Source organism: Seriola dumerili, unplaced genomic scaffold (genome assembly GCF_002260705.1).
Source record: "Seriola dumerili isolate Sdu_G_001 unplaced genomic scaffold, Sdu_1.0 BDQW01001195.1, whole genome shotgun sequence".
NCBI classification, from domain to species: Eukaryota; Metazoa; Chordata; class Actinopteri; order Carangiformes; family Carangidae; genus Seriola; species Seriola dumerili.
Window position 1 is genome coordinate 83628 of NW_019175450.1, and position 25744 is coordinate 109371.

General features: G+C 42.6%; 1 protein-coding gene across 1 annotated transcript in view; it reads right to left on the minus strand.

Annotated features, from left to right (window-relative positions):
• Positions 1-13106, minus strand: part of sipa1l3 (signal induced proliferation associated 1 like 3) — a 31086-nt gene extending 17980 nt beyond the window's left edge. The window contains exons 1-8 of the mRNA XM_022767557.1: positions 12618-13106; positions 10867-11851; positions 8066-8196; positions 5461-5649; positions 4668-4842; positions 3819-3922; positions 1913-2070; positions 1239-1821 (exon numbers count right to left, since the gene is read on the minus strand). Coding sequence (XP_022623278.1) covers positions 1239-1821; positions 1913-2070; positions 3819-3922; positions 4668-4842; positions 5461-5649; positions 8066-8196; positions 10867-11851; positions 12618-13106 — 2814 coding nt within the window. The remainder of the gene's footprint in view (positions 1-1238; positions 1822-1912; positions 2071-3818; positions 3923-4667; positions 4843-5460; positions 5650-8065; positions 8197-10866; positions 11852-12617) is intronic.
• Positions 13107-25744: the final 12638 nt, after the last annotated feature.

A 25744-nucleotide genomic window follows, 5' to 3' on the forward strand; every position in this document is an offset into this window, starting at 1 on the left:
GGAAGAACCCATTACATTTTGGTGGGAATCTGGTTAAAGGCGTGGATCTAGGAATTTTTTTAATTACTTTCCTGAATATGTGGAATTGCTGGTCGTCGGCGGAGATGCGCGCTCTACTGAGTGCCATGCTAGTTAATACTATTACAATATATCTATCTCTATGTGAAACTTGCATTGTGATATGTTCTCTTTCCACTTGCAATCCACATTTTAGTATTACTTGGCCCTGCCCAATGAGAGCTGGTTTGCAGGCACTGCACTAGAAATCACCCAATCAAGCTTCAAAAACAGAATGTAACTCATCTAAAAAAAATATCTAGAAAAATACAAATATTTAATTAAAAAAAAAGAGTCAAGTCTTTTTGAGTCATTTGTCTCAAGTCAAAGTCAAGTTGAGTCTTTTATCAGATAACCAAGTCTCAAGTCCTGAAATTTGTGTCGTAAGTCCGACTTGACTCAGGTCACGTGACTCAAGTCCCACAACACTGATCAGTCTTTGAATCTAAAGCTTTTTCAAGCTGAGAGAATGAGAAACAAAAAACACTGTGGAAATCCTCTGAGCTCAACACTTCAAAGCAGATGTACCAGATGTTTACAGTCTTGAAACCAAAACAATTCAAGATAAAACTAATAATCCCATATTAACAAGATCACAGTGACCTGATAAAGTATCACTGAGGCTGTAGTGATCTGAAGACAAACGTTTGAGCTGTGGTGATAAAATGTGAGTCACGATCTCATACTCTTAAAAGGTTCTCTGTGGAGCTTTTGACCACAGCTCTATAGGGCAATGTTTTTACAAGTGGATGGGCACCCACTTTGTTTCTACTGCGTACACTGACAAATAGACATGTGAGTGTGCACAGTTTCGTGTTAATCCACTGACGGTCAGTGGCAGTAGCAACAAAACAATGCACAAACAAAGGTGGTGAAGGAAAAAACTGCAAACTAGTAAACAAGAATATAAACAATGCAGGAAAACACTGCAAAGCTGATTAAAAAAAAAAAAAAAATAGATTATGAGGAAGAAAATGCACTCAACACGTTTGTCAGGCCTCGAGGACAGAAACAATGTGTTTTGGTGAGTAACACTGAATGTAAACATAACTGTTTGTTTACAGGAAAACTGCACAGGGCATCTTTAAGCTCTAGACATAGTACTTCTCTCTATGTTCCCACATACAACACAAGCTACGCCCAAACAGTCACTTGAAGTGGATCAAGCTCTGAACTCTCACCTTTAACCTCTGCACCACTTCCCTGATGTCCTGCGCACAGCCCTCTGGTACCCGCACAGCGATGTGGTCTCCTCTACCGTAGAAGATCTTCAGTGCCAGACGCTCCGGTGTCCAGCCGATCACGTCCGCACAGAAACAGTTAAACACCACCTCTTTGGTGGAACAGTCTATCAAGAGGACATACTCGGCCGACAAACCCAAGGCACAGGGGAGCTCCGTCCCGCCTCCGCTAAAGTCCTGGGCCTGGACCCTCCAGGCGACGGCCCCGGTAGCTCCCAGCTCCGCTCCCTCTCTCGCCTTGGAACGCTCACGTTTTTTGGATGCGAGGGAGATGAGGTTGTTAAGCTTGCCGGCTGAGTCGAGCGGTGTGCTGCTGACGTAGTTCTCTGCCAGGTCACGCAGGTACTCCTGCCGCGTTCGTGTGGCCATGGTGTGGAACTTCTCTGACTTGTGCGCTGCATTTTCTGCATTGATAACTTTGGCTAGAAGGAAGTTACGAAAGGTTTCTGGGTCACGGAAGGTGACACCACTGGGAATGGGTGGGCCAAAGGGGGGCACATCCTTCATCCTTGTGACAGCGACACTGAAAGAAAAGGGGAGACAGAGAGGATTTATAGCGTGACACTATGATTTTAATCATATGAACATGCGCTTGTTCTGTTCTAATCATTTACCTGTAACATGTGTTTTCAGAGCAGGGGTTGTGGACACGCACAATAACGAAGACGTGCTGGAAGTGTGAACGGATATTCTGAGGGGTGAAAGGCAACGCTCCCGGCTCCTGAAAGATTATGGTGACAATGTCGTTCCCTATGTGCCTCTTCCTTAGGAGCTGGGCGGGGGGGGGGCAAGCAAAACAAGAAACAAATAGATAAAATGAGCAAACATAATTGGCACTGACACGACTGACTCTGTAAACACTAGAAAGTCTGACAAGGGAAACAAGAGATTGAGACGCTCACTACTAAACACCAAACAACAGCTCTTTATGTAATTTGTTTTCTCGGATCCTGTGTGGGCTATTTGTGTCCGTGTGTGCTGGTTTGTCTGTCTATCTGTGTTCGTGTAGGAGACATGGTGCACAGTCCAGGCTGTGTCTGTGGCGCAGTGCTTGCCAAACCTCTCTTCATCTGCAGAGAGAAGTGTGAAAGTACCAATTATGTAATCCAGCCCACTGTTGGGCCACAGATACACAGATTCTCCAGCATGGTGCCACGGGAGCATCCTTCACTCGTACTCAAGGCTGCAGATTGGACGAATCTGATCATTGTGCTTGATGGAGTGTGTACAAACATTAGCTATAATTGTTAGAACTGATCACTTTGACGAAAGAAGTTTGGTTTATTTCACATTATATCATCACATTGACTATTTTCTATTTTAGTATTGATTCCAAACATTGCTGATATGCAAACTCAACAGTTATTTACTGTGAAAAATAAATGTTTTATCATTGGTCATATGATTTATTATGCAGACCTGGCTGGCATACTATCTATCTCTACTTCATCCCTGATGCCTCCCTTCATCCTCTGCAGGTTACTTTTAATGTCAGATGCTGCCACCTAGAGGTTCATCTGAGGTTCAGTCTTTGCTGCTGCCGGCTCTAAACCTCTGGATGGAGTTATTGTGCTATTTATAAAGTAACACTTTACAGTTTAAGAGTTGATACTGGTATTAACTGTGCAAAGACACTTTTAATCTGAGTAATTAAAAGCTGCAAACCCTTGTTTTTTTTTGATTACTCACCTTTTACAGGATGTTTAACAAGATGATGTAACTGTTTATTTACAATAACAAACAGCACACTTCAATAATAATTATACAATTACACAATAAAAGCACAGTTCTCCAGTTTACAAGACTAATTTATGATATTTGAAAGTGTTTGAGGAAGAACAAGTGACTTCTCCTTAGCTTACACTGTTCTGCGGCGATAAGCTGACACATTACAAAGTGTGTGCACTGATGGTCAGCACCCACAGGGCCCGTCTGAGCACATGTGTTCACCCGTGTGAGCTTCTCACGCAAAACACTTATGCAAACTATAAAAAAATACCCACACACAAAATGTTATCTTACACACAGGTCACTCACAGGTGGCCCACGCTGCAAACACACAGCGCCCAGGAGAATGTGTAGGAAGGCCGAAGTAAAAAAGAGGGAGAAAATAAAGAAACTACTCACTACTGAACCCCACCCTGCTCAGCTCCAGTTAAAGAACGAGAGGCAGAGAGAGGGCAAGAGGAAAAGCCAGTGAGTCGGAGAGGAGAGAGAAGCCAAGACACAGAGAACAAAGACTATAAAAAACACGAGAGGCTGAATAAAAAAGGAAAGAGACTCTAAATGAAGAAGGCGACATAAGTCACGAGTTTCCACTTCATGAATTCTTGCTGTGGTTTACGACCTGGAGCAAACGGCAGAGGCTTTAACTAACAACCACAGACAGACTTGGAAAGGCTTCGGGTGACAAAACATAGTCATGGATGCATTTTTTCAGCTGTACAAACCCATGTTTGACCTGCAACCTAGCATACAACCCCAGGTGATATTTAGACGGGGGTGCTCATGAGCTCTTACCTGCTGTGGGTTGCTGGGCATGTACGGCAGCATGGTGGACACGTGGAACATGACTTCGTAGCCCTGGTAGGTGGTGTACAGGGAGTGGGTGCCCGTGGAGTCCGCTGGAGAAAGCAGGAGGAGAAAGATATTATAGTTTCACGTCAACTACAGACACACACAGATACAGGGGATCATGAGGACTCACAGACTGTCACTGTGCTTTTCCTTGGGTTATGACACATGGCATGTCTTTTTTTCAGACATGACAGAACTGTTACAGAATGAGCCAAAAAGGTCCCGCTGCTGGAGAAAAGCGGTGGTTTGAAAAGTTACGATATGAAGGAAAAAAAAAGGAGTTTTTTGTTTTGTATGCATCAGCGCTTAAGACTCAATTAATTATGATTATGAAGGCAAGGTATTTTCCCCGCAGCTATATTCTAGTGAATATCCTAATAGATATTCATAATTTTCCTCACTGAACATAAGGAAGGAGTCCTATAAGAATTTACTCCTCTACTAATAGTTTTTAATTCCTCTTTTGCTGCACTGTGAGGGGAAAAAATAATTTTCATAAACTAATCTGGCGTGAGAAGAATCTCATTGACAACATAAAATTGCTTATTCACATATTCACGCATTTCATAGTTTATTTAACTGATTTTATTGCTGCAAGTACAGGAGAGGATAGTTTAGTGATATATCTATTGCAGTGGTCTTGCGATGGCCTGGAATCACTCAATTTGGACGTATGTGTTGTTGAAAGTGTCAGGAAAATGTTGGCAGGTCTACCGCCATGACTTTCACCAACATGTGAACCTGCCATCACGTTTACAGAAGGTGGTACGTTAAACTGAAAGAGGCTCTTACTCTTTGTGTCGAGCTGTGCGGCGTATTTGGTGAATCCTTTGAGCAGCACCTGCTCCCCCAGCAGCTCCAGGAATGCAGAGAAGGCGGGTGACGCCTCCTCGTTGTTGTACATCTCCTCCTCTGTGCTCTGGCCTGCGCGGCACAGCAGAACACCCACCTTGTGCTTCTGACTTAACTACGAGGCAGAGGAGAGATAACATTAACATTACAAACACACTCAGCGAACGCAAACGCCACATTCAAACACGGATGAAACGCTGCAGTTCGATGCCGGTGCTTCTGTCGAAACCTAATGTCAAGGGGGATGTTACGGTACGGTGCAGCTCAACTTTCATTGTTGTATAAACCTGCACAAACAAACAAGAAGCCTACTGCAGGAGAAAACACCTCCGCATTGCACTTCACCCTCCATTAAATAAAAGGTGAGATAACATGGCTAAACTCTAAAGCTTTTATGGTTGCACACTCATGCTCAAACACACCACACCCTGCTCACACAGCTTTCACTGCCCTCAGCCCAATTTTGTACTTTGCATCAACAGTAAATCAGTTATACAGGTTCTGGACACTTTTATACACACTATCTGTACCATGTGTGACTATATCGCTTTATCAGTTCATACTCTTTGCTTTGCAGTTTGTTAGTCAGCCTGACTGCTACTGGCTGAATGAGCAGGTACACTTTCTGTGTTTAGGAGGTATCGCCGCTGCCGGGATCAACCGTCCAATTTCTGCTTTTAATCGCACAAGCCTGAAAATAAAATGGAAATACAGTCACAGACACGTAACTCACCCCCTGTTCATCCAGTTTAAGGAGCTGCTCTGTGACTTTGGGTGTGCCAAGTGCCAGTCTCAAACAGGACACGTTGAGCTCGGGGACGACCTGCTCCAGGACCTCTTTGAGCGGCAGACCCCGTACCGTGCCGTGTCTCCCCGTAGACGCCACCGCATCCTCCAAAATGCAGCCTCGCAGGGTCACCAACTGTATGTAGGGAAAGAACAGGAGCTGTAAAACTGGAAGCATCTCCCGGTCTTGCACACACATCATGTTTAAGATCTACATGTATACAGCTGTATGTAAAAGCATTATTGGCATTAACATAGTCTTCCTTCACAGAGGAGCGGGGCTCAGCCTCAGGAACAGTGCGACACTTCTGGAAATATGACAGTGAATGATTAGATAGTCTCACTTCTCATAACAGTGGCCTGCTGCCCTGAAGCTACACTTTTTCCTCTTTGTCACACACACATCTAGTGAATGTGCTGTGTGTGGAGGGTTTTTAAGTCCGGCAGTATTGTGAATTAATATTCCACTCAGTATTGTGCTGTCACACTGTGCTGCTCCCTGGTGAGGGGAAATTGACCTGCTTCAAAACAGTGAGACTATAATAACCTCAGATACAGTTGGGAGGAAAAGGCTGCTCCTTCTCACCCGACACACACACACACACACACACACACACACACCGATATGTGGGTTCATTAACAATGCATGGCAGACTCTGGAGCTGGCAGAGGCCGGAGAGACAGTTGAACCTCAGAGACTCGGGTCTGCCGCAGAGAAAGGAAACCTGTGTCACACAGCTGAAGTTATGGAGCTACCGTTTCAACTCGTCAGCTTCTGCGCACCAGCGGAGTGAGCGACGTGCTGAGTGCGAGTGAATGAACGTGTGACAAAGGGAGAGAGAAAGGGGAGAAAGAGGAAAAGTCTCTCCACCTTGCTGTGTCAGCACTGCTGCACAGAATGAAATGACAGACTTCTGGGGGTTGGATATTTGAGAGAGGCTGCGGCTTGAGTGGGAAAGAATAAAGTCTGCAATCAATCTCTTTTTACTGTGTGGGAACAGTAGGCCTGGGTGTACTGGCTGTGTCTGTTGGCTGAGCTCTGTGTACTTAGATGTCGGAGAGGTTCCATTGTTGTACCAGAGCTAAGGTGATGAGGCCAGGCAACCATGTAATCCAGCTAAAAACAACACCGCAACAGACGCACAGAGGAACACACTCAGACGAAGACTACATGAACACAATGAGCAAAAGCAAACTCTTTTGTCTGAGTGACCATGACAATGCCAGACAGATGTTTAGAAAATACATTAAACTAACTATTCGTAAAGAGGTGAGACCACGATGTCGTCAATTTTTAAATATCCAACACAAGAGGAAAACTGAAGACTAACACAATTAGAGATTAAATAATTTGTAATTTGAAAGAAAATTAATCTGCAAACAATTTTGATAATCAATTATTTGTTCTTTAGGGACTCCTCGGTTCCGGCGTCTCAAATGTGAATATCTGCCTGTTTTCATATTCAAGTGAATATCTATCTCTATCTATCTCTCTCACAGCTGGTCAAAAAAAGTAGCAATATAAAGGCATCACAGGACCGTTTTCTTTTTTTCCATATTAAAGTTCTCAAAAGACATATAGGATTGTCAACAACACCATACACGGCCTCTATGAATACTTAAAGCTAATGCTATATTTGCTAATTTGCTGCTGCAAATAGTAGGAAGTTTGGTTTTATTGCAGAAACCATTTCACAAAGAGAACTCAGTGATAAATGCACTTGTAATTTTGACTTCTGCTCTATTTAAACATAATATGTGGCTTTGTGTTGGACTTTGCTGTTATTGAATGTCCAATTGTATAAATCCTCATGTATTTTAACTCTTTCTTGTGCATCTTAAGTTTTTTATTCTTTGTATTCCATGTGTACTTTGTTTCACTGCCTTGAGGGACAAATAAAGTGTCGAATTGAATTTTTCTGTTTTCTGACATTTTATAGACATCGATAAAAAAGAAATCTATAAATCAATTAATAATGAAAAGAAGTGTTTGTTGCAGCCTTAAACAAAATAATTCTAACATTGTGTCTGTGATCAAGCGATGAACTCACTGACATGGCCATGAGAAAAAGTTGAAAACTAAGTTTGGTGAAAACCTCTGATGGTAAAGGACCAGACTGTAGTTGAGTCTTTGAACAAATTTGAGGCAGACTGTAGAGAATCTTAACTAATTCTCCATAGTTATCAGCCCATCATTTAATACATTACGAGTATTTGATGCATCAGAGTTGAAGTGGTTGGGTGTGCTCCCACTGAGAGTAAGCCAAATGCTTTGGGCAGAGCCGCCAGTGTTTGGTTTGGCTTTAATGCGTTGAGACTGGGCAGGTGGAATTTTCCACTGGCGGAGAATAGAGAGGGGGGGGGGGGTTATAATCAGAGCAAAGAGGGCGAGGAGAGTCACAGGTAGGGACACAAAGGGAGGGGCCGGGTGAAATGAAAGTAGGTAAGGAATTAACTTGAGCGTGCGCATTCTGACTCATCACTGTCTCATCACTCAGAAATCCCCGTGACCAACGCACACAAACGGCACATTTGTGTGTGTTTGTGCATACCTCGCTTGTTCTGACGATCAGGCGGTACTGGTACTGGTCTTTCAGGTCTTTGGTGTCGTCCAGTTTCTCCCTGCGGATGCTCACGGCCACAGGACCCATCTTATCATCCGTCCCAAAGTAGTTCGAGTGTTCTGGTGAGGGACAGGGAGAGGTAGAAAACAAGGTCAGAGTTTGTGCTGTGGACATAATGTGCATTCATTCATTTGTGTCTGAGCACGGGCTTGTGTTACATCTATGGTAGGTTACATCATGACATTTTTTTGGATACTAGTGCTGATAGGATTATGTTTGAGCTTCTAAAATGTTACTATTCACTGGTTTTCTCAGTCTTCTTTAATAGGTCAAATGAATGTTTTGGGGTTTTGAAGCGCCAGTCGAACAAAACAAGACATTTAAATATGACAACTTGGGCTCTAATAAATTGTGAGGGGCATTTTCTCTTTTATAGACTAACATTTTGTAGACTTAACAATTAATCAAGAAATTCAAAATAATACATTTGTAACAATTATATCAATTATGAAAATCCTTGTTAGTCGCAGCCCCAGTCATTTCTTCAACCAAAAGGCCAAAACTTCACTCCAGCTTCTCAAATCTGAATATTTACTTATTCAAGTAGTGAACTAATTATTGTTAGATTTTGGACTACTGGTTGTCAACTCTGGCTTTGATAAGCTATGATGGCCATTAAAAGAAATACATTCTGACATTGTATAGACCAAATCCTGAAAATAATTGTTAGCTGCAGCCCTAATATTTTTTGATACTATAACTTTACTTTTCTCCAAAAACCTAACAAAAGAAGCCAATCTTAAAATTTGCATCATGGTACTTAAACACAGGCAGCTGTACAAAAACTCAACTAAATAAGATCCATTGTTAAATATTATGATTCATAACAGTCAAATATATCTATCCAGAAACACACATATCTATCCAGCCATTCAAGGGGGGTTTGAAGAAAAGATACTGTAGTAGTCCATGTGTAGTGAGTCGGACTGACAGAGGAGGGGCATTAAGTCAAGGACAGGACTAGGACAATGACATGTTATCTAGTAATCAATACTCAGTTAATTACAAAATCAATTCAGCTAACACACCAAGAATAAACCAGAGAAAATGATAACTGCTACTAAAGAAAAGTGAGGGTCAGAGATGCTGGACATTTTTCTGATATGTAGGAGCTTCTTGATTGATAATTGGACTTTGTAAATCCAGGAAATGAACAAAATGTTGTGTCATAAGTCGCCACTTAACATTTCCTGTGGCTTATTAGCAGTGTTAGCATAAAACAACATATTCATCCATTAAGAGGCTGAGGCAACCTTATCAACACACTTCACAAGCATCTTGCATGTCCTCTTCTAAAGCTCCTAAGCTAAGCCGCGCTAATGCCAACGCCATAGGCTGTGTGGGAGTCGAAACACAAATTCTCCAGACACTCGGGGAGGAATCTAGCTTGACAAGTATTCCTCCTCTATAACCCCACTGACTGGAATGAACCGGGACGACGTACACGTTAAGAGAGTCAGGCCTGCTTTGCTTCCGTGCCATGTCCCGTGGCGGAAATGTCAGCCTTTTGATGAGGCTTTTCTGACGTGCACACAGGGCACGTCACAGCAAACACACACACACAATCACAGTAGCGTTCAGCTGGAAACGAGTCAGCAGATGAGCATATTTTTGGAAAGATAACCTTTATCTGTGTGGCTGCAGGCCTGTCTCTCACACACATACACATGCTTGCTTGCACACATGTGCTTCTAACAGCATCTGTCACTAATTAGGGTGCAGCCAGATGATGCTTGCCAACGGGAAGTTTCATCCAGTGTCTGAAGAGGTGATGCTGACAAGAAATGCCCACATAAGGACACACACACACACACACACACACACACACACACACACACACACACACACACTCTCTCTTCGTCTCTGAAGTTAGGTGTTACTTCTGACACTGAAAACCAGATGTAAAACAAAGCTGCACCGGCTGACTGTGTTAACTGGTACTTGTGATCATGCAGGTGATGTATCATCAGCTCAGGGTTCGCCAACAGTCCGGTGGCAGGTACATGTGTAATAAAAACTCTGGGAGCGTTGCCAGTTTGGCCCAGCTTGATATTAACAGCCTCAGGATGAGATGTGTGGAACGACACTGGAGAGATTCTGGCCGGATAAACGACATCTACGCTGTCTGATTTACACAATGATACCGACAAGGAGCTCAAATCAGAGTACAAAACAGGATCAGTAAGTCAATAACGAGGCGTTGCAACTATCTATTATGGTTTAATACCAGTAAGTGCAGAATTGTTTGCATATGTTGGATATCTTTGGTTATTTTAATCGATGAATCCATCAATAATTTAATAAGCAGCGCAATTCATCAGAACCTAAAGTGACAGATTCAGATGCTTGTTTTGTTTCACTTTATGATGATATAAAAAAAGCTAACATTTGAGAAGCTGGAATCAGATTGTTGCTACTGCTTGAAAGTTAGAGTAGTCAAACAGTTTGTTATTGATTAATTGTTTACGTCATGCATCAATCTTTCGGGGTTTGTTGCTTGTTGGACATATCAAACAATATAAAGATGTCACCCTGGAACCATTTTTGATTATGGAATAAACAATTATTCAGTCCTGCCCAGAAGTACTGATAATGAAAGCAATCATCTCCTGCAGCCAAATTTTAATCGATTATAAAAGTTGTTGTCGGTTTCCCTGAGAGCGAGTGAATGATAAATCATGAATGTGTTTCTGTGTGTGTACGTGTCTGTGTGTGAGACTCAGTATTACCTTTCCCATGGAAGTAGTCTCTGTAGTATTTGGCCCCCTGGTCTACATGTTCTATACTGTACAGTTTCAGTCTCTCCAGTCTCGTAACCTGCTGTTCAATAGGCACCTCCAGCACTGAGACGCTGGCGTTACTCCTCCTCACCCATGCCCTTCCAGCCTCTCCTCCTCCGTCTCCTCCTCGCTCTGCTGACGAGCTGAGGAAGCTGATGTTGCGCTCCCCGTGGCCGCCCGTCTCATTGAGGAAGTGGGGGCAGCAGAGGAGCAGGGGGCTTGAGTTGTGGGCTCCAGGAGGCCCGTCCAGAGGGTCCATGTTCAGAGAGGGTGCTGTGGAGCCAGGGTCGAGGCTCAGCGTCAGGTCCTCAATGCTGGAGTAAACTGGGTCGTTCACACTAGAAGCACAGGACCTGGAGACGGACAGGGACACTGAAGCAGCTGATGCCCCCGTGGCGGTGTTCCTCCTCTGCGTGACGTATCCACGCTGTGCTGCAGCCTCATGGAGGTCAAACAGGATGCTCTGAGCGTCAAAGTGGACAAAACTCTTGGGGCACACCCACGCTTTGTAGGAGGCGTCCGTTGAACCTCGCCCTCCGTCATCATTAGTCTCTCCTTTTCCTCCATCCAGCTCCCCTCTGCTGGAGCTCCGAAGTTTCCTGAACAAAGAAGAGGTGCCCAGTGACGACTCTGTCCCTCCACTTTTCTTCCTCACTCTCTCACTTCCTTCCTTCCTTCCCGTCCCTCTGTCATCCCCACCTGTGGGACCAGGTGAGGGAGCGGAGGGAAGAGGTGCGCTCGGTGGCGAGTCTGGAGCACGCAGCAGCTCCCTGAGGCGTATGGGTGCTGAGCTGCGCTGGTCAGGCCTCTCCTGGTGGAACTGGCTGAGCATGTCGAAGAAGCTCTGCTCAGGAATGCCCTGGATATCGATGGAGGACGTGCTGCCGTACTCTCTGAACAGGTTCCCCATCCCGCCACCTCCACGAACCTCCACCTTGGAGCGGAAAGGAGAGAGAATTTTCGGACATGTTAAAGTTAGGTATTTTTCACATGAGGTGGTTCATTTCAAACAAATGTTCGGCTTATTTGAGCTGATGTGAAAGCTGTCAATCAGACTGTGGTATGGTCCGAACAACCAAGCTGAGCAGCCCGAAAAGGTGGGCTTTAAAACTACCAATGTTGTGGTTCATTTCTCATGTGAAAACAAAACGTACCAGCAACAGGATTTTAGCATGAATTCAAAAGCTAAACTACTGTTGAATCCATCCTCAGACCGTGAACTATCAAAGTGGGGATCTGTATAAGCAGTGTAAATAATTATGCAAGATCATCTAGTAACCATGGTAACACATATGTGCATCACCACATTTTCCTTAATACATTAAAACAGAGGTGAGATGTGTATTTTGGCAGTCGCTCATTAAAACCTGAATGAAACTCAGCGACCACACAGTAACTATGTACCTGATAACATTAGGAGAAAAATAACATTATTTTTCGTCATGATTTATGATATATGAGGTGAAATTGCAGTTTTTTTGGTGAGCTCTTTGTGACAACATTAATATATACATAATGCACGGTAAAGTGCTGCATGACTCGCTGTCAGCCACCTGGATTTGATTTTCCTCTGTGGGCCTATGAAGCACTGATGAACGTTTTAAAAAGTCCAATCAAGTTCTGTACTCCTCCTGTAATAAGTCAGCCATTTTGCTTTTTTCAGAGGTGTGAGAGACCTCGGAGGAAGATTTAAGGCTCACCTCGTTCTCATCCTGTTCGCTGAGCGTCACTTCACTGTTGGAGCGCTGTCTTAACGGTGGGAAGACTCTTAGGCTCAAAGGTGAACTTCTTTCACCTCCAAACCCTCCTACTCTGAACTCTACATCCTTTGACCGTCGTCGTGGCAACCTGGCAACTCCTCCCCGCACCAAGCCGATGTCAGATGACAAAGCTGATGATGAAACTGAAGTGGAACAGTCATCTCCGTAGTGATTGCTGCCAATTTGCCCATTTTCAAGCAGCGACTCCCGGGACTGTGCACGACGCGGAGGCCACTCTGCAATCCGTGCTCGAACACCCATTTTGGGCACGGACATGCGTGGTTGGATGGCCGGGTCTGTGGGGCCAGGGGCCGGGTGGCCATTGGGGGTGTGACGAAATGGGGTCTGCTGGGGCAACCCTCCTCCTCCTCCTCCATCCAGAAGGTCCGAGGAGGTGCAAGTGACCCCTCTGTCTCTGTAGCTGTTCATGGCTCCCGAGGAGAGCTCAGGGCTGGGGAGCAGGGGGCTGGCATCCCATGTCAGGAGGGGTGCTCGAGAAGAGGGAGAGGAGGGGCCCCACAAACACTCTGCTGACAGTGCTACGGCCTCCAGCTCCCAAAAACATTGCTTTTAACTGGCAGGGTGGGAGAGACTTCACTGGTCCATGAAGGACCAGTTTGAGCCAGGACCGGTCCTCTTTTTCTTCTTGGATTATTTTCAGTCTGAAAAAAGGAAAAAAAAAAAAGGGAAAAACATTCAGTCCAACAAATCAGCTTTAGACAATCTGCACAAAACATCTAAAACCAAAACAAATAAGATTTGAAATACTGGAACATTTTTAAATTACAGAGCTTGAGTCCCAAATTCTCTCCACAGACCCAAAGAAAAACTGAGCTCTGAATTCAGAGAAGAGCAAGTCACTCAACTGTAAAACAATGTAAGACTGATAAACCAGAGAGAGGGAGCCAGCGAGAGAGTGAGCCACAGAGAGAGAGAGAGAGAGAGAGCGAAAAAATAAGGTGAAGGGATATGACAGAGGATTTCTCCCGTTGAGGCTAATCTTCAGGAGGCTGACAAGGGATATTATTATCACACACTGTGCATTCGAGTGCGCGCGCGTGCACACACAAATACTCATATACCCACAGGACATGAAGGCTGTGGCCGTTCTGCTGCAGATTAAAACCACTGAAACACTTCAGAATATTATCTGGTTAGAAAAGTAATACAGATCCAAACAGAGGGAGTACACAGACAATTCAAACACTTCAGCTCCGGCACATATTCACTGCTCATGTCTTGTCTCTCCTTTGGAAGAAACCCGCAGTGATGATATAGCTCATGTCTGTTTGAGTCAGTTCGTGACTAATATTGACGTCATGCCGACACTGACCCCCACACGGCTGAGACACAGAAGCTACTCTCCTCTACACAATGGATCCAAACAACAAACAACTACAACTTTGTGGAGTTAATAGTCTTTTGAGACGGAGAGATGAATAGGAACTTCAGGAGAGACAGAAAAGGGCGAGCTCACTAAGTGACCCAACAGCTGGAGGGGTGGAGGTGGGGTAAAGCCAGAAATAGAGTGATTGGAAAGAATCAAGAAAGAGCAAGGAGGAGAGCAGTACATTGCTCAGTGAACCACAGTGGCGTACTTTAATATGACAGCCACACAGCATCAAGTCTCAAAATCCACTGGCCTTGTAAAGACTTGTTTATTCAGGAGCATCTCAGGTCTCTGCTGAGGTTTAAAGTGATGATTTTTACAGGCTTTAAAGTCTTATTTGATGAGTGCACGGGTACAGGAATACTGTCAGATCATGTTGGTTTTAGCGTCACACTCTACCTTAATGTTTACTTCACGTTTGGTGATTTAAAAAGTTAAAGTTATGCTAGTTTTGCACTCATTGTGAAGCCCCTGAATCTTTGCACTCTGTCCTGGAAAAAAGGTTCAAGTCATGGTCACAGTTTTTGATTTTAAATGCTGTGGTTGTTTGGAGTAACTAGCTGGGAATTTTCATTCTGGAGTGGTTATGACTCCACAGCCAACAAATGACAATACACTGACACAGCGGTCTGTATTCAAACGAGTGAAGCAGGAGCCATTGGGCAATCTCGGCAGCCACGTACAGACAACACACAGCATTTTGTATATTCTAATGTAAGTGTTTGGGTCCCGTTTTTAGTGGACCTTTTCAGTACTACATAGACCACAATTTAATATCTGTTTCACTGTCATACTGGCCAAGAATAAAAGTAAGGTGGGGAACCAGTGCAGATAAAATTGATCTTAAATTATTTATTATGTATATTACATTCCAGCAGTATATGATAATTTTTTGTGATATAATTAATTAAATGAAATGCAACCTAGATAAGTGGCAGAAACCAATTAAGAACGATTAAAACATTTAAGTTTTTGCTAAAACCAAGAACATGTCTACTGCTGCTGTTGTGGCTAGTATTAGTGACAGTGTTTGTTACAGGTCTGATGGCGCAGACTGAAGCTCCTCAAAAAAAAGCAACCTCGAGTGTAAACATGTATAATGTCTTCAAGCAGCCTGCAAAACGGATACAAAAACATTTAATAACCAACATTACAGCACATGGCAGGCAGGAGAAAATATTTCAGACTTTTTAATGCCATCTAGTCTTTTTTAAGATACCCCAATTACACAACCAAACTGCAATGTGGAAAACATGATAATAATAACAGCGTGTGGTAGGGCTTGGATATTCTGAGTGGGAGCTTCAGCAAAATGTCTAAGATATAAATGTGCGCGGTCCATCCATCTGTGCTGTAGTCACACTGCTAGTGTTTCTAGTGCTACTCTTCCTTTCTTCTGAATTTCCCTTTTCCATTTGTGAGTTTCCATCTAATCTCATTCTCTATTTAGGACTGCGCTTTTGGATTAAAGTTCCTTTATCTACATAAGTCTCTCCTCAAACTGCCAAAGTCATTCACATATCTACACTTAATTTGCTCAGAGGGCAAACGTACATAATCTGCATATATACAATATATGCCTTTTAAAATGTGCTCTTGTTAAGATCCAGGCTTCCGGGATTATGTTTTTCCTATACCTAACCATGCCATTCCACATTATACAACTGTTATGAAATCCCAAGGTTTCTGAATCTATTTAGATTGTATTATGCATGATACAATTCAACCATAACCTTTCATTAAACACTGCTTATTCAAGCAGTCTCCTCGTCAGGACGTTTAGCTTTTATTCAGACACATATTGACCTTTAAGAATTTCACAACAGTAAAACTCGTTTCCATGATGAATCAGACAGAAGTGTCAACATTTTCACTCCTCAGACAAAAGCTTTAAGGAATGATATCATACGATTCAACCACAAGCAGAAAAAAAACACACACACTTGGACACACACAATGTTTAACTGCACTCACATTTAACCACATTAAAATGTATGCACTTTCATGATACTGCAGTTACACACTGTGGTTTAAAAACTGGAGGACGCTACAGTGGCATGAAAAGAGGAGCTCAACGTTTGACTCTTTCCAGTAAGTTTAACAGCCTGCAGAAAGCGTACATTAGGAGCAATTTTGTTGTGAAAACAAATCTGTGCCTGCTTCTCTCCAGCTGCCTCAGTTTGTGAATCCTACAAATGTAGACTCTCGTTATGAAGTCAAATTTGCATAAAGTTGAGCTTTTGATTGTGTCAAGGCAGCTCAGTGGTTTGTGTGTGTTTTATGATACACAACGCCTTTAACGAGTCCTCACTGAATTCATTTTTGGCCCCAAGACTGCATTACTCATTCACTCGTACACGCACACAGGCACCATCAACAAAACTCATTCACAGCAAACAAAATCCCCCTATCGTCATACAGCCCCACTAATGTATCATGTCTTTGTTTCTGGAGAACCACAGGCACTTCCGGGCCAAAGGCTCCCACTCTGATCATGCTTTCTGACGGAGTCTTTCCTCATCCGGAGAGCTGTCCTGTGATCCACTATCAGGCTCAATCCCAGATTATCCGGCCCCAGCTGCAGGAGCTGCAGAATGGCTTCATTATGTGTCCGAGGTGCCTGATGAGAGAGGCAATGGAGAAAGTGGTTTGCTCTTTAACGGCGACTTCTGTCAGCACACAGCCCCATGAGCGAGAAACACCTCATTTCAATAGACAGCCCCAGAGTGATGGACACAGACTGGTAACCTGGAATAGATGGAGTTTCTCCTATGAGATAGCTGAGTTAATGTGAGATGGTGGTGTCTCAGGCAACGTGTAAACATACTGATATGCAAGTATGATGTTTGCCATATTCACCATTCAAGTTTAGTGTGTTATTATGGTAGCATTTGATAATTAGCGCTAAACACAGAGTAAAATTGAGGCTGATGGGAATGTAGTTTTGCATGTATTTGGTCATACACCAAAGTACTGAAATGTTGACCTGATGATAGCACTAGATGAAAAGTTAAATTAGCATTTACTGATGTTTTTGGTCACTTAGAGGCAACATAAACAAGCTGTGAGCACAACATTGACATACCACCACCTTTTAGGTTGATATGGTGAAGTTGTTGGCTTATTTACACCCAGCAGTTATAGAGCAACATTATTGTTCATTTGGTCTCAGGTTTTGAGAATATTGGTATTTCTGAAAATTAGTCTAATATTCACTCTCCTTTTATCTCTTGTTTTTGGTCTCTACCAACTCCTGAGGGAAATCTGTGGGTTTTTGCTGCTAAATGCTCCACTATGTTAACCAGCTGGTCGTTAACTGTGACCGTCTATTGTTTGGTGCTGAGCAGACAGTGTATGGTGGGATTTTGGAGTTGAGACATTTCACTCAAAGACACAAATGTCTGAACAGAAAGTCAGTAGATCGCCGAAGTCTTTAGGATTCATCCTCTCTCAGAATCATGAATGTCTGAGTGTATGAATTAGTGGTAACAAGACAGATTGAAAGCTTTCTGAATATCATCAGACAATACAGAAGGACAAAGGAGCCAAAATGTTGTATATCATTTTTGCTGAATTGGTGAGATGGAGCGTAGAGCAAGAGGGTTGGATGCAGCCAAGGTAAAGCACTTTTTAAGCCAATCAGCAACATCATAAAATATTATTGACCAGAAACAAAATGGTAACAAAACCCAGAAAAAAACCCCCCAAAGATTTAATCTCCATTACCTACAGTAAGAATGGTACACACAAACAGCTTTAGCGCAGACTTCAGAAGATGAAGCACAGGCATTTAATGCCCTTTAATTACTCACATATTGTAATTAGTTAGCTCTGGGATGTCCCCATTCATGCTCTTTCCCTCTCCCTCCACACCCGCTCTGACTTGCCCTGCATGGTGCAGGCTTGGCCCATGCACCACAAACACACACGAAGGCTGGTAATTACACTGGTTAAGATTTTTGTAATGACAGAGTTAGAAAAGGAATGCAGCTTCCAGAGGAACGAGTGTGTTTGACGTGGAGGAGGTGCCGCTGCTGCCTGTATGCCACAGCAGTGGAGACAGACCTGAGCTGAGATCAGTGCGGCGTGTTACTGAGAGCTTGTCACAATGTAAAAGGAACAGAGATGAGGAGGGATAGACCAGCCATATGTTTCTCTTTCTGTCGGTGCCAAAACAGAACAAAGTGGCAGCAAGCACAAGTCACAAGAAAAGATGTACATACACAGACCAAAAGTGTCTGAAATTCTACAATAACTATCTAAATGATAATAAAAATGCAAACATAAACTGCTGTAACAAGACAAAAACAAAGTTCCCACACATAAAACATCAGCAACAGTTACTGCGTGCATTTAAATCAAGCAAACGATGCCAGAGTAAGAGCTAGATTATGAGCTGGTTTGAAGAACAGATGGCGGTACATATGACTGGCAGACGGCAGACAGGAGCAGAGCAGAGCACGACACTGTAATACAATGCAACACAGCACTGGCAGGCAGACGGGGAACAGCACATCCAGCATTCATGCCACCATGACCTCTGAAGGAGAGGACAGACCAGGAGGTGCCATCAGGTCTCCACTGTCACTAAACTCAGTCTCATCAACCTCAGTGAAGTGAAAAGTCACTGAAGTTAGAGCCAGCTGAAGTGGTGAGTCAAGTCACACATAAGGATGCAATACTTGCCAGTCAAGTCTTAGGTTTGGACTTACAAACCCCAAAACAATACAAACCATATAAGACAGTGCCAGACAAGCCTCGCTGGGCCACACATCTTGACTGTTTCAGAAAGAGTTCAGTGAGTTACGAAAAAATTCAGTGCCTTTAAAAGGAAGTGGTCGATGGGACAATGAGTGCAAGTTCAGTGGCCCGGATGTTTCATTGTGCTCTGTAGTGAAGCAGTCAGAAAGGTTCAGGATAAGAGGTTACAGCATGACTGCCGGTGTCTGTGTTTTCCTGATGTGATTGTCGAAGCAACCTGTTTTCCCTCGACAAAAACACATTTGATAAACAAATTTGATGTCGTGCTGGCATATGTGCCAAACGGAGCTACAGGGCTCTCCCTCCAGCTGGGGCTCACTCTTAAACCAGGCTATATGAGAATAGCCTATGATATGTTTTGTTGCTCTACAGCAGGAAGACGCTCCCTCATTAATGCAACACTAACTCAGGGTTTCAGCAAGGTTCACCAAGTTAACCTCCAGACTTAAAGACATGTTTAACACCGAATAGGATTGCATTCATTTATTGACATTTATATCATGATCGTCTCTATTTACCAGCTTTATATAACAATAATAACCTAGACCTGGAAAGACAGTAGTGAATAGATGTATTTAAAGTCCACACATGAATTTTACTTGACATCAGAGGTCTGGAACAACGGCCCTGGAGATTTTCCAGACAGTTTTTGCTAAAAAAAAAAAAACATTTTACAAGTAACATTACTGCCTATGGCACGAAAGAAAATATATTCAAGACATGGAAGATGCCTCAAGGCAAATTTGAGTCTCAGAGACAGGCTACACCAAGTCCCATCCATCAACAACAAAACTCTACAGGAAACTCTGAAAACAACATTGACATATCAGAACATTTGGCTGGAAGGAAACACACGGTCGAAGCCCCTGACTCTGGTCTATATTGGGCTTGTAAGTGTGTTTGGCTTATCTGGAGGCGACATCTCTCACAGGCTGGAGATTTACTAAGCTGCAGCTCTCTCTCCGTCTCCCTGCTTTCCTATCCACTCACTTTCCTCCCCAGTCCTTTCCTCAAGTCTCACTCGACTACACTGTCATTGTCTCCATTGATTTCCGTCTCCATTGTTTTGCTGAATCCTGCTGATGTCGCTAGTGTCACTTCCATCTGCCTGTCTGTCTGTCAGGCTGCCGTCCCATGACACTGGGACAGCTCAAGAGGAAGAGGACGACAAGGAAGAGGAAGAGGAAGATGTTTGTGGTTTGTGTGAAAAGAGCAAGACTCGCATTCAGTTGGAAGATCACAAATGGCAGCCCACATCACCATTCATTATCATCGTTATTCAATGGTTCATCTGTGGGAAACGGATCAGATGAATGGCAACGAGTAAACAAGGAGGAGTTGAGATGGAAGTGTGTAAACAGAACAGAGTAAACACTCTGAAACTGCAAGAGTTGACGCCTCAATTTCCCTGGTTGCCTAAAATTTTCTGAAACAATCCAGTTCATCGCCAAAGAGAAATTTTCATTTCACTTTTCATTTATCAGAGGAGGTCACAGGCAGACGTTTTCACTGCTCAAGGACATTTGAAGAAGGTAGAGACTTGCCTTCAGTGGGGCCATGAACCTCAGATGTCTAGTTGAATAAGGGCCTTTCTAACCTAAAGCAATCAAGGGTTTAACAATCAGCTGTACTGAATAATAGGAAGTCATCGTTCTCACTGTGTTTCTACATGTCGTTTCATGGTAAAACAAATGTACTGGACTATGAATTGGAAAAAAAACAAGACATTTGATGAAGTCACTCTTGGAAATTTTGATGAGCACTGTTTTCTTATGTTTTATGTTTTTATGTTATGTTTTGTCTAAAATACTATTACTAATATTGTATATTAGTAGTACAATAAAATATTGTAATTTCAACTGTTTACTGACATAGACGACTACAGACAGTACCACAGAAAATATTCATATTTGAGAAGCTGAAACCAGACAATTTCCAACATATTCTCTTATAAAATGAATTCCCACAAAATGATATTGATCATTTTTCTGTCGTTTCTGTCATTTCTGACCAATGTATGCTTTATGCCCAACCACATTCTAATTTCCCTCTTTTATAACTTTCTTGTCAGGATCAGTAATGCCACTGATTACCACAGACATTTGTCTTCGCTGAAACAATTGCAATAATCTAAATATTTAATTGACCTGTAAGAGAATCCCAGACATCCATGTTTGAAGATACTAGGATCACTAAATACATATTGTTATAATACCAAAGAAATCAAGGAACTCAGAGTAAAAAAGAATAAAACAAAAGTATTTCAGTGTTTGTAACCATCACAAAATAGCTTGAATTAGCAAATAGATCAGAGACAGGTCAAAGTGCTTCCTGGAGCCAACAAAACAAAAGTGCAGTAAATGCTGCTGATAACAATACATTCATGACAACAACCGGAATGAAACTAAAGAAAGTAATAGTCAACTGATTTTTATAATAGAATTATCATGGGACACATCAGAGTGCATTGTGGGAGCTACTGTTTAGTTGGATATTGTGTTTCCTGACAGTGGCTACTGGTGAATCTCTCCTTTTTGGAAGCAGAGAACATCTGAGGTGACCTGCTTTTTATCATCACAACAAAATGCAAATGAGGAAGTGCTTTAACTACAAAACAGCAGGGCAGACAGCTCATCCCTATACTGCAGAGAAATATTCAGGTCGTCAAGTCAATTAGTCTTTTATCAAGTCTTTGAATCTGACCTTTCTGCAAGTGAAACAAGTTATAAGCAAAATAAAGTAAATGAATCTAATATCAAGAAAGTGGTAAAACAAGTTTGTTACTTAATTAAAAGACTGAACACGTAACACATTCCTACCACCTATACACACATACGCAATCAAAAGCTAACGCAGTGAGCTTACATTCTGGCACTAGCAGTCAAATATAAAGACTTGCAGATTGTAGTGATTAGAAGAGAAATGTTTAAAGTAAAAGTATCAAAACAGTCCATAAAGGTGGATCACACACCAGCCCAAAACAAAAGTTTGGCTTAAAGTCATGTTTCAGTCTGCCAAGTCCATACCATGAAACCTCAGATCACAATTAGCCATAATTAAAATGCACACACACAAACACGCACGCCATAATACAGTATGTACTAATGTTACCTTATTCTGGCTTCAGCTGTGCCTGTGCAGATGAAGCAGGTGTGGTGAGGTTTGACGTCACTGTGCAGGGAGGGAAGGCTCCGTATTTTACTCTGCAGGAAAAGAGAAAGGAACATGTTGTTAAAGTGACATCTTTTCAAGTTTTGTATATGATGCATAACAGGCGCACGTGACATAGAGAATCACTTTTTTCATATGCTAATCTCTGTAGAAGAGCCACATCAATGTTTTTAACCTTTTCTATTTCACATAATCTGTGTGTGTGGCAGTAATGATTGAGGGTGTGTATGTGTGTTTCAGCAGAGCAGCTGTAATCACTTCCACGCTTGTCATCACACATACATCTATTGTGTGAGAGTTGTCTGAACAAAGACGCCTGAGGCGGTCTATCTGTACTGTAAACACGTCTGCATACACACAGACTGGCTTGAACACAAACAGAGGTAAAAACACCACTTTTGCTTTGGCAAAAACTGATGTTTTAATATCAGCTTAGATACTGAATCAGAAATAATGTGCACAAAAAACAAAAGCAGCTGAACCTCAACAGGCGGAAGTATTCAAACACAAACTCCTGTGCTGAGAGTTTCTCTCTATCAACCTCCGCTTCAACTGCTGCCTCTTCCTCAGCTCCCATCTCCATCTTCCAGCTCTTTCTTCAGCATGGACAGATGGAAACACAGAGGACGAGTGGAGTCAAAGTGAAGGAGACTGCACTATGATTAGAGGTCGAGGGGCCTGAGAACAGAGGGTGGGGGGGGGGGGGGGGGGGGGGGGGGGGGGGGGTGGGGGGAGGGGGGGGTTTCTTCAAATTCAAGTAGGACATAAAGAGCGGGTGAAGTGGGGCCAGAGCAGGGGGCGGGTGGGAATCAGCAGACATAACGTCCTGAGGGGGAGGCCCATTACTGTCTGACAAATACAGTTCTAATCAATACCAATCAATCAGAGTCCACTTATCCTGCCATGCCTTGGATAATAACACTGTCTTTAGCAGAGGGGGAGAGCAGGGGTGGACAAGGGTCAGTGATTGTGCAAGTGTCTATTTTTCTACAGCAAAGCGTCAGCTCTTAACAAAGCCGGCAGCGTCAGCGAGGATTTAAAGCTCAGGTTTCACTCCACTGCCCTGAAAATGAAATTAAACTACAAGTGAAAACTTCCCAACCATGGCAGAGTTTGCTACACAGACCCCGGCATAAGCCTGAAAGTAATTATAGCTGCCTGTCTGTATACAGCGTCTGTGTGCATGAACTGTGTGCAGCCGTTATCACACGTACACTCAAGGACACATATCACATAAGTGAGATCAAACCGAGCCAAGCGAACACAAGCACCCACTTACAGCTGTAAGGATTAGTTCCTTAGACCGACAGAAAATTAATTGGCAATGGTATTGATACTAAAATAATTTGTTGAAAATTCTCAAAAATTTGCTGTCCCATTCTTCTCAAATATGAGGATTTACTGAATATATTTTGAAGTGTGAGATATTCAGATATTTGAAAATGTTACCTTGGAGTGTGGATAATTTTAACAGGCATTTTTTAAAAACTATTTTCCTCATCAGTGTGCCAAAATTCAAAACTTTTTACCATACAGTTATAGTGGCTGCCATAGACTCACATGGCATAAGTAATAGTTTAAAGAAGCTGAAAAAGAAAAGGCACGCTTCGCTGCCTGGCCCCCAAATAACACATTAAAAGTACATTATAGTCTGTTATAAACCACTAATTAAATGTTTGTGTACTGTACTCTTTGTAAATGCTAAACACTGGGATTGAGGAGTCAGTTTTCTACCAAATTTCTGACCAAAACGTGTGCCATTCAGACAGAAGTAGTGACGACCGAGAGAGCAAATGTAATAACACCGCTACTTCTCTGGAGATTTGACGCATCAAGATGCAACTGGTGAGTGGACGCACATAGAAAACAACATGGGTGTTTTGATGCACATTTCAGCATTAACAGGTTTCCACAGAGGCCAGCAGACACCCGACTTACGAGTCCCAGCCACAAATGACAAGGGTAAAGTGGTCAGAAGCTCAACAACAACAGCGAAGGGACTCATAGCTGGTAAACCACACAAAACACACACACAAAAAATACAATCTCACAAACTGCCACTGCAGGTTGAATCATCACCTTTGTGACACAAATTCAGCTTAAAATGTTTTGGTGTGAGGATCAGAGTGCTGGTATCTGTGGCACTGCTGCTATCCCGGAAGAACCTGTATCTGAGCTCTGTTTTTTTCAGCCATTTTCTTTCGTCAACAAAACATTTCTGTGAAAGGTGGATCTGTCATGGTATGAACTTCCCCCCTTCTAAAGTCCTCTGGGTCTGATGAATGCGTGTATCACAGTAAAGGTCTCAAAAGACACTGCAGAGAAGTTTGACGGAGGATTCACAAACAGCAGGATGAAGACAAACGACCTGTGTGGCTCCACAGACACCACATCTAAACATCAGGGAACCTTGACGCGAAGCAGTGGAGAGAGCGCAGAGATCAGACGTCCACACATGGCTGCTGGAAAGTCGAATTGTGAGACTGAGACTCTGGTTAAATCTCGATTGCATGTTATGTATTTAGTAGTGGAGTCTAACTGTCACACAGCCAGAACAGAGTTGGCTCAGTCCCTCTGTGTGTGTGTGTGTGTGTACATACAGTATGTTTTCAGGGCAGTAGGACCAAGAGTTCAGCATAAATTATTCTATAAATACATAAATTCATCTGCTATCTCATTACAGTAGAAGCGCTGCCACCACTGATGGGATAAAAACAGAGTCTGTATGTGTGTCTGCAGGCGTGTCTGTGCCTTCACCATTGCTGGTATTATGTTGTGATTAAGATGGGATTACTGTCACATCTCAGATGCATGAATATTTCAGAGCATTTGCTGTGTCAGTACTCCTCCAGAGCTCAGCCTACTGAAGTTTTTCCTTCACACTGTGTGATGAAAAGCAGCAAGCTCACATTGCTACTCCTCTATTTTCAAATCTGGGCATCAAGTAAATGCACACATGAAGTCAACGCACACAAACTTGCAAAGAATTTGCCAGAGTTGTCAAATTTTTCCCCAAGTGTGTTAAGACCTTCATGAGTTTTCCGAGAGTCAGCATACTTCTAGAAGAACTGACGTCTGTATCAGCTGGTATCAAAGCCTGTAAATTTAGCCTTAACTTAACATTAAACCTATAAATTTCTTCAAATGTCCATTTCTAAAACAATAAACACACATTGAAGTTTAAATACAGAATTAGTGATGTCACGAGAACCAATACTTCAGTACCAAGTCAATGCCAAAATTCTGAAAATGTGACAATACTTATTTTTCTATAGTACCATAGGTACCGAAGGAACCATAGATTGCGTTGGAAGCAACACTTGGAATGGCAGCAGCAAATGTGTGGGTGCTGCAACAGGTCCGCCATGAATATGAATGAATTGATTAATTGAACAACAACTTTTAATAATTAATTAATAAATATTTCAGTCATTTGTGAAGCAAAGTTAGCAATAAAACCCAATCATTCCCTGATTTTAGCTTCTGCTTTTTTGACAGTTTTCTGACATTTTAAAGACTGAACAATCAGTCAGTAAATAATCAGCAGATTAATCGATATACAATGAAAAATATAGCTGAAGCTGATTTAAATCTCCATCTAAATCTTGAAGTTTTATCTTGTTCAAGTTTGCAGAGTTTTAAGAAAAATAAGGCAGCCTATGTTCATGATACAAAAATATGAACTGTTTTCTTTTTTCCTGTAACTTACTCATTGAGGTGAAATTATTACTGAAACTGTGCGGTT